Source organism: Aulonocara stuartgranti (assembly GCF_965226115.1).
Source record: "Aulonocara stuartgranti genome assembly, chromosome: 5".
NCBI classification, from domain to species: domain Eukaryota; kingdom Metazoa; phylum Chordata; class Actinopteri; order Cichliformes; family Cichlidae; genus Aulonocara; species Aulonocara stuartgranti.
The window spans coordinates 23,817,134-23,826,850 of record NC_138943.1 but is presented as its reverse complement, the minus strand read 5'-3'; the positions used below and the strand labels follow the sequence as shown (position 1 = coordinate 23,826,850).

Genomic DNA, 9,717 nt, shown 5'->3' with positions numbered 1-9,717 from the left:
ATGAAGGAGTCAGTGAGTTTGAAAGTGAGCCTGCCAGTGTTTGTGTTAGTGTTTGAGGTGATCATCATAGCTCTTTATGCTGTCTTTGTCACTTATGATGACGATACCAACGCAAAGCTGCAAAACAATGAGACCAGCCCCATGGAGAACTCCCTCTATCGCGACTACCCCTACTTTGCTGATGTGCAAGTGATGATCTTCATAGGCTTCGGTTGCCTGCTGGCTTTTTTCAGATTCTACGGCTTTGGCGGGATGGTCTTCAACTTTCTCACAGCTACATTTGCAATCCAGTGGGCAATCCTGATGCAAGGGTTCTTCCAGTTTTACTATGATGGGAAAATTCACCTGGGGGTGATCAACCTGGTGAATGCAGAGTTTGCCTGTGCTGTGGTGCTCATCTCCTTCGGGGCTGTGCTTGGGAAGACCAGTCCCGTTCAGCTACTGGTCATGGCTTCTCTTGAGATTCCTATATTTGCTGTGACAGAGTGGGCTGTACTCCAATACATTAGGATCAATGATGCAGGCGGCACTATTCTTATCCACATATTTGCCTGCTATTTTGGTCTAGGAGTGACATTTATGCTCTATCGGCCAAGTTTGAATGATGGACATGCTAAAGAGATCACTAGTTATCATTCAGATATCCTGTCTGTAATGGGAACCCTGTTCCTCTGGGTATTCTGGCCTTCATTCAACTCTGCGCTTACATTTAAAGGCGATGATCAGCACAGAGCAATACTCCACACCTTCATAGGTCTCTCCTCATCCACTATCACTGCCTTTGCACTCTCTGCACTATTCAATAAGAGAGGCAAGCTCACGATGGCTGATATCCAAAATGTGACTCTAGCAGGCGGTGTGACAGTTGGAGCTTCTGTGGACATGATGATTTCACCTGTAGCTGCATATGCACTGGGCGTCATGGGCTGTACTGCCTGTTTCTTTGGTTACAAGTACCTGACCCCCTTTATGGCTTATCGCATGAGGATCCAAGACCAGTGTGGTATTCACAACCTGCACGGACTGACTGGCATCATATCGGCCACAGCAGGGATCTGCGCCATCCTTCTCGCCACTGAGGAAACCTACGGGCCCAGCATGTACCAGATCTTTTCCCACCGTGCTCCACCCGAAGGAGATCCACAGCTGCTAGAACTGCAGAAGGTGATTCCTGGACTGAAGCCAGGCTTGGGACGCACTGCACGGGAGCAAGCGCTGTACCAGGTTGCGGCTGTCTTTACCACCATCGGAGCCTCTACAGTTGGTGGTCTGCTCACTGGGCTGGTCATGAAGTTTCCCTCCTTGGCATCTCCATCTGATAAGAACTGCTTCAATGATGAGCTTTTCTTTGAGCTGCCATCTGACTTTTCCAGTGTAGAAGCCCCCTTAACCTATGAGGAAAAAGGGCAAATGAACCCCATGGACACCAAAGTCTGAGCTCTTGTACCTTATATTTTTTAACTTGTACTTAACTGTTTCCATAAATCTCACTTAGCATTTGCATACAAAAAAGCAATGGAAAAGTAACAGGCTGAAATATGAACTTTTTTGCAATATAATGTATTTAAAATAAACAGTTTAATAAAACATGATTCATTTTATCATTATTGTTATTTAAAAATGTGTGGAATCCAATTTCTTGCAAAAGGTATATGCTTAAATAAATCATTTGTCAAAATGAAATTAATTTAAACATTTGATTTTTTTTAAAATTTAGAATTAATGTGTGAAGACATATCAACAATAAGCCAGGGCATATTTGACACACATCGTCCCTTTAGAAATAGATATAAAATAATTTGTTAACTCACTGAAGTGTTACAAATACGACAGGAATAAAATAGAAGCCTAAACATGACATTTTCATAACACGACCATGATAGTGGAATCTGTACTAAAATCTGACATAGTTTTACGGTGTCAGATTTAACTCTAGATTGCCTCAAGGATACAAAAGTCCTGTCTATATAACAATCTCACTGTGCTTTACAATCACCAGACCAAAGTATGGCCCATGGTTCAGTCAATGACAACAAGCAACAACGCAGTTTGTGTTGTCATGTCTGCATTACATGCTGTTTCCAGAATTCACCGAACAAATTAGCTTATATGAAAACATAATCTCCTTTAATGGAAATTCATCATCATCATTATCATCAAGGTAACATATGTCATTCAGCATTTTTAACATCACCATCTAGTGCTACTTCATCGTTTTACAAATATTTTCAAATTTCATGTATTTCACATGTTTTGTGATATTTAAAAAATCATCTCTACTTTGAAAAACTATTGTCTGGACAAGTGAAATAGCCTCTATAAAAGCATAAAGAATATATGAGTTTATGTTATCAGCTGGACTTTTGACATCTGGGACTTCTTAATATACATGCATGGTTTATAAGCAAGTTTTGTCACGCTGTTCCGCAACTTTTTATCTGGGCATCATGGGCCTAAGTTGGAAGTGACCAATGTGAAATAATATATCTGCTGCATATAAGGTATCATCTCATTCAAGATAAGACAAGATAACTGAGGATGTAAACAAGCACTTTAAACTTGGCTCTACGAGAAGAGAAGATCATAATATAAAGGTAAAGTGAGTTTCCATGTCCTGCTTTGATTACATGTATGAATGGGTATGCCACTGTTACAAAGGTTAAATACATCACCAATCTTTTATGAACTGATAGGTTTGACACAATTCTTTATCTAATCATCAACTGTTCTCAAAAGTTGCTATGTGCTCTGATTTTTATCAAGCACACAATGCTGGTGCATGCTTTTATGTTGAGTGGATCACCTTCTTTATGGAAAAAGGGCAGTGTCTCTTGCGGAGGCTGCCCAAGTCTCCAGCGGTGATGGCAACGCTGTTCCGGAGGCCGGCGACGCTGGTCTGGCAGTCGGCCACCTGGCCCCCCCGGCGTCCGTTGTTCCAGGACAGCTCGCATATAGCTCTCGGCCCCAGGTCATGCAGGTGCCACTGACAAGGGGACCAGAGATGACTTTTTAAGTAATGGTTTAAGTATTGCCAGCTTGAAGGCCTGTGGTACATAGCAGATTATTAGAGATAGGTTGATCATATTTCAGAATGAAGCAGTAATTAATGGTAGGGCATCTTTGGGCAATCCTCTGCATGTTTGCTATATCATCCTTTGCTATATCTATTAATCTCTTTTCAGTCTTGCCTCTGCATCTTTGCCTCCAAGTCGCTCAACCTTAGTTGTCCCTTTGATATACTCGCTGGCCATTCCGGTCAATCCCAACTGAAATCTTAACACCTTTACCTCCAGCTCTGCTTCATGTCTTTTTGTCAGTGCTCCTGTGTCCAAAAAGTACATTATAGCAGGTCTCACTAGCATCTTGTAAACATTCCTTTTCACACTTGCTGCTATCCTCAAATCGTCCCCTTATCACGAATCATCCCTGATACTTGTCCCCGCCTAGATTTGTTGATATTCTTGGGATCAACTGTCCATGATCTCACCTTTGACTCAAGAATACCTTGGTATACAGAAGAGTTCATAGTCGACTGGCTGAAAAAACAAGTCAAAATCATCACCACTATCACCAATGTGGTGACAGTTATGTCACGTTCCTGGGTCTTTTGACCGAGCATTTTAAGTTTTAGTTTATTTTGAAGTTGACTAGGTCAGCTAAGTTCATTTGTTTATTAGATTCCCCTTGTGTTTACTACCCATGTATTTAAGTTTCCCTCACCCTTTGTTTCATGTTTGCATGTTTTATGTTAGCAAGTTTGTGTTGTCATGTCTGCATTCCATGCTGTTTCCTGTTTTATTGTGAAAGTCCTTGTCCTATGTGCAGTGTGTCTAATGTGTGTGTGAATGGGTGGATGACTGGATATGTAAAGCGCTTTGGGGTCCTTAGGGACTAGTAAAGCGCTATATAAATACAGGCCATTTACCATTTTTGTTTTTGTACCTTTTTATCAGCCTAATTAAACGGCTCACTTTTTGTTCCTATTAAGTTGGTTTCCACACGTTGGTTTGTCTGCACCTGGGTCCACTACTTGCACTCCACACAGTTTGACTTTGCACACTGTGAGAAGTTAATGTGAGGATTTGGTGTTGACATGCTGTGTTTGGGTTTCTCCAAATGTGGCGCTATGCATTAAGTATCTAACATTGTTCCACAAGTCTTGTGGTTTGTTCAGATGCAGCTTTGCAAAGCTAAGCAACTTGGCTGCTGCATTGTTTTTATAAACAGGAAGCTTTTACCTGTAGAGTGACATGCAGGTTCTCTGAAGCTTGCACAGTCTGACCGCGTTGTGAGTTTGATGGGATGTCCACTCCTGGGAAGATTATGTTATCACAAACCTGAATGTTCTAGACCAGCACATTTTCATAGCATTTGTTTTTATAGAGGTAGCCCCACTAGCTGATGGTCAGTGAAAACACTACATTTGATGAGCAGCACCTACTTAAAATAAATGGAAGCCGTGAGGCTCACTCTTATGGATGATAATTTTTCAACTGTACTGCAATTACCATTAGCTCTTAGAAACTCTTATCTCAAGCATTGATTGTTCAAAGGGTAAAAGCTACCACTGCCTTAAATAAGGCTCTCCGATAAATGCAAAGTACAGACCTAAGTGACCTTTAATCCAAGAAGCCTAATGTCGCAACCAAAGGACTTTAAAGAAATTAAGTGATGGTAACTGATATTAATTCTTGGTTTACACAAAGTAAAATTTCTTTTGCATTTTATTTCTGTGTTGTTGTTGTTTTTATGCTGCTTTAGGTCTTTTCAGTGACCCATTCATTTCACAGGGTTAAACATTGACACAGCAGAAGAAAGTTGTTTTAAAAGAATTCTTACCAAGTTAAAAGCAAAGAGAAGAAAAGGGATTTATTACACAATATTAAATGTGCTATGACTTGAAAAGCAAGTGTCAAAAAACTACTTACTCACTTATTATAAGTGGAATATATTGTTAAGCATACAAAAGCTTGTCTGGAGCACTCTTAGATAATCATTTATTTTATTAGAGCAAATATTACAAAATTAATTACTGTGTCATTTTGTAAAAACAAAAAAACAAAAATAGAGATGTTGTACTTAATTAGCTTTCAAATGCACCATCAAAAAACAGGTCCACCAAAAAATGTCATTGAAATGTTACATAAAATACACATTTTATGTTAAAACTTTCACATTCAGGAAAGCAGTGATTCTCAAACTGTCGGGGAGTTAAAAGAACATGAATTTTCTTTTCTTTTTAATTTAACAAACCCAAAAAGAGTTTGTGAATGCTATTACTCTGAGCTTTATTTAAGTAAAAATCCACTCGGATCCTGTTTATTATTAATAATTGTTTGAAATTGTGGGTCCCGTCCTCTTGTTAGCTAGTTAACTAGTTTGAGAGCCAATGAATCAGAGAAGTGCAGCACTTCTCTACTTCACAACTGCACAGACGCGTTTCCATTTTTCATATAATAATAAACACTGACATCCTGTGGTGACAGATTGGGCCTGAAAAAAAAAAACAGCCATTTGAGTCATCTCAGCATCAGCAGCTGTGCACGTCTCAGAGATGGTTGGCATAGCCTTCCTCATTGTCTGCAGAGTCAATGGTTTTTGTTCGCTGAGTTTGCACGGAAGCATACAGATCAGACACGGTGGAGAGGGCGTCCGTGTTACCGTCATCCTCCTTCTCTGACTCCGGTGGCTCCCCTAACTGCATTACATCTGAGTACTGTATCTGCGGACAGCTGTGACCAGCCTGCAGCCTGGGGCCCTTTAAGGTCAGGTTGGCATAGCAGTCGTGGTTTTTGGACTGGAAGAAGAAACAAAAAACAATGTAAACATGATCACACTTCAATGCAATGAACTAGTAAAACTCTCCTTTCTGTCTGTGAAAAGACTTTTAACTAACTAAATTTAATGCTTGCGATGTTTTAATATAAGAAAAAGAAGTGTAATTTCAACAGTACATCTCAATTTTCTTATGTGATAAAGAAATGCTGCTTTAGTAGATGAAAGAAATCTGTGAGTGCAACTCTATGCTTTTAAATTGTAAGAAATACATATGTGCTTTTCCTCATCTTTTTAAAAATTTTTTTGCTGTGGATCCACTGTAAAAAAAAACAACAACAGAAATTTCCTTAGTAGATATTTTAAAATAATAATATTTTTTTCATCGTTTAATCATTTAGCTATTATTTAATTACTTTGGTTTAATTGGTTTATTATCACTGGCACTGGAGAAGCCTTTATTGGCATGAAAAGGTATAAAACTGAGAGTTAAAAATTAAATAACAATTAAAAATAATAAAGCTATGCCCTTCTTCACATTGGGCCAGGCGGCCAGTTTGGAGTCTTTTCTGGGCCAATTCTGGATCCCAGGCCTTATGTTTGACACCCATGGGTTAGTAGGTCTAGACTGACCTATGCTAGAGGACCACTTTTCATGTTCCTACTATTACCTAATCTAATATCATACAGCTGTATTTTACTTTTTCTGGAGAGATATTGTCATGAAGGTTTAATAACCTGTATGAACAGACAGAGAGCCCAAAGTGAAGCCAGAATAAACGATCTCAAACCAAAGAGTTTCAAAGAATCTACCTGTAAGTCTGATCTGACTCTCCGCTGATACTTCCCATTTGAAGAGCTGAGTGATGAGTGAGGGGGATTGTCTTCTGTTAACAAAGTTACGCCTGTGGAGAAATATCATCACGCTATAATCTGATACAAGTGTACTAAAGCATGTGCACAGCCAGACGCACGACCGCTTGCACCTACTTGTTTGCAGGTAGCTTACGTTTCCATAAATAGGATTTTCTTCCATCTGCCTCAAGCTCTGACTAAAATTGGGAACACAGAAAGGAAAACGGAGTTCTTCACATGCAGATCTGTTTTACTGTAATTTGTTAACAATAAAAACCACGCTACACACCTTTGCCGTCTTCTCAGTGGACATCTCCATTTTCCTAATACAAGATAAAGATGAATATATTCACAACTGGATTGTTTTCAGGGGGTTTTGTGTTAATTCCCATAAAATGCTGACTTTAACTTGCATTTGGATTTCTGATGTATTTTTGTTACAGGTAAAATGTAAAAATGTTACATTTAATTAAATCTGGTCAAATCAAATGTATTTGATTGATATGCATTCAGTTTATACAAGCACTTTTTTTTAAAATAATTGAGTATTAGAATAAACAACTCTTTGATAATATATTTCAGTTGCATTTTACTCAAACTATAGTGTCATGTTTACTGTGGGTGAAGAATCTTTTTTTTTTTTTTTTTGAGTGAGGATAGAGTAAATAATGTCATTACCTGAGCCAAATTTTGATACACAACAAAAAATATTCCATGCCAGTGAGATGATCAGCGCTGCACTGAGAACTCCTAAGGTCGCTTGTAATTCCTTAGATAAATAACCCAACTGTGAAGCTAGAAAAAAGAAAAACAAATATGAGTCACTTTAAATTAATAAACTATGTTTGAGCAACACTCACTGACCTCATAGTTAATCTCATGCATGAAGACAGAAAACTGCTATGTATGTTTTTAAAAAATCAAAAGACAGTTTTTTTTTACATAGCTGTGTCTTTAACTTTCTGTCCATCCATCCACTGCCTACCATTTACACATGTGCTCATTGTAGAGCTCACAATCAACTTAATGCAATGTGTATGAATTGTGAATTGAATGTGGGAAGAAATGGAAGCACTGTGAGAAAATGACTTAGCTTCACACAGAAATACCCTACTCACAAAGTGAGTGCTGTGCTTCATCACTGCACCACGCAACACAGAAAGCTAATTTTAGCAATTTGGGACGCCTTTTTTTCCCCTCTTTAGTTCACATTTTAAACAGATATTAAATAAGTGACTACTACTGATAATAACAATATTAATGAAGAATAACCATCCATGCATCATGTAAAGTTTTTAAAATATGAATAAACAAAATAAAAATTGTTTTTTTATATATCTCTTTAAAAAATGCAGAACTAGAGGTACATGCTTGAAAGTGGATTGTTCAAACAATGCTGAAGGAAATTGGGCAATAAAGCAAAATGTGAAAACATGCACAGCATCAGAGTCCTTGAGCAATACATCTACACCAGCACTGAGCAGCAGAAAATGTGGTTTTGCTGAGAAACCTGCATGCATGGATGTGTGATGTGTGCAATGTTTGCTGCAGGAATACAGACCGAGCAAAAGCATCTTGGGCGCATTTCCTACCCCAGAAACCATTTGCAGTGCTTTTTGATATACTATGTTTAACATGTTCCTGAAGCCTCATCGATCTCTAGTGAGTTAAAACATTCAGTCGACACACTGTTGGTTTTTGGTTTGCCACTGAATCACATAAAAAGCCTGACTGTAACTGTAACTCTTAACTGTGTAGCTGTGGTGTGCAATATCTCGTATAACTTTCAGCTGAATTTTGCTCATCTTCACCGTGAACGAAGGAGCACTTTAACGTGTTTGGACTGTGCAGTGGTGGAAATGGGTCCACATTCTGCCCGAGTAATATCTGGTGCATAGGATCTCTGTTACAAATCTAAATAAATAATTTAGCTTTGGTAATGCATCGCCTCATTAAAATGAGACACATTCTACGATCTTACACAGTATTGCTTTTTGCCTTTGGGCAAACTGCACCGTCCTAATTAAACTGCTGATGCCTCTGAGTGGCTGATGCCTTGTGTACAGACTCACAGCATTCTGTTTAATCAGAATGCTGTGAGTCTGTACACAACAGACACTTCACTTGTCAGCTGTGAAGGCGTGGGAGAAGCTGTGTATAAAAGAAACCTACCTTTTAGTAAGCTCAGTTTTGGGGGATTTTCTTTGTTTGTTTTTGGTTGCTGTGATCAGTTATTTAAAGCACTATTCACTGATTTAAAAACAAAGTTGGAAACATTTTTATCATCCAGCTCCTGCCCCCTTGGCTGAAGTCCTACTGACTCTAATTTTGGATATGTTTCTCTCTCCGGCAGCATCTCAGGCAGGGGTGGGCGGTTAGTTTTCCCAAGGTGCCACATGAGAAACTGCAACTGCTAGGGAACCAACAAGCTGAACAGTTCTGCGCTATATTAATTACATCTCTTTATAAGCTTATTGGTGTGCCCAGTGTAGTTTAATTCCTGGAATGATCTTTGTCACATTGTGCCAGACAGCATACAGTTTATTTTTCAGCACTTTATTTTTTCAAAACTTTAAAATTACATCTGGAAAGTACTGAGATTCTGTTAAACGTCTGTTAGAGCAATAACAGAAAAGATGGGGAAGTCCCACAAAAGCTGCTAATCAAAATGCAATCTGATATGAAAATCAACCTTTTTTACTCCCTCTAAAGTCAAACCAGTAAAGCTTAATTCAATATAAAAGCAACATAAGAAGCATCACAAGCACTAACACTAACCATCTTTATTTATAAATAATGTAAAACCTGATCTAACTCTAAGGAAAACTCTTGGCTTACATTACTGTGAAATCTAACGATGTTTGTATCTTCATTCAAGACTTACCTTGCTGAGTGGAGCTGCAATTTTCTGCCATGGCAGTGAAGTTTAACCAAGGACAATCCAAACTATACTCTGAAAACAAACGTCTACTAAATCTTTTACACCTGTACTCTGTCTTTGACAAGCAGTTCTACAGAACTCGCTGCATGTTTGTGCTCACGCAGTATGATGTGACACCAGCGTGTTTGCTTTTTTTTCTTAAAGGA

General features: G+C 38.6%; 2 protein-coding genes across 2 annotated transcripts; one reads left to right on the top strand and one right to left on the bottom strand.

Moving 5' to 3' along the window:
* Positions 1-1,437, top strand: LOC309707221 (ammonium transporter Rh type B-like; the record flags this gene model as incomplete). The annotated part of the gene is made up of 1 exon (XM_082534397.1): positions 1-1,437. One exon carries the CDS (start codon positions 1-3, stop codon positions 1,435-1,437), a length of 1,437 nt encoding a protein of 478 aa, XP_082390523.1.
* Positions 1,438-4,882: 3,445 nt separating this feature from the next.
* Positions 4,883-9,717, bottom strand: LOC309707503 (uncharacterized protein). Its single transcript, XM_082534878.1, has 6 exons — positions 9,515-9,717; positions 7,309-7,425; positions 6,920-6,953; positions 6,766-6,827; positions 6,589-6,680; positions 4,883-5,797 (listed from the first exon to the last, which is right to left on the bottom strand). Exons 1-6 carry the CDS (start codon positions 9,543-9,545, stop codon positions 5,549-5,551), a joined length of 585 nt encoding a protein of 194 aa, XP_082391004.1. The 5' UTR covers positions 9,546-9,717; the 3' UTR covers positions 4,883-5,548.

Bases quoted from the DNA above. Each gene is read 5' to 3' on its own strand.
- LOC309707503 (XM_082534878.1), bottom strand. From the start codon at position 9,545: ATGGCAGAAAATTGCAGCTCCACTCAGCAAG. The intron at 7,426-9,514 runs GTAAGTCTTGAA...TCTTTTTTCTAG, and splicing joins TTGCAGCTCCACTCAGCAAG to CTTCACAGTTGGGTTATTTA. The intron at 6,828-6,919 runs GTGTGTAGCGTG...TCCCAATTTTAG, and splicing joins CCACTGAGAAGACGGCAAAG to TCAGAGCTTGAGGCAGATGG.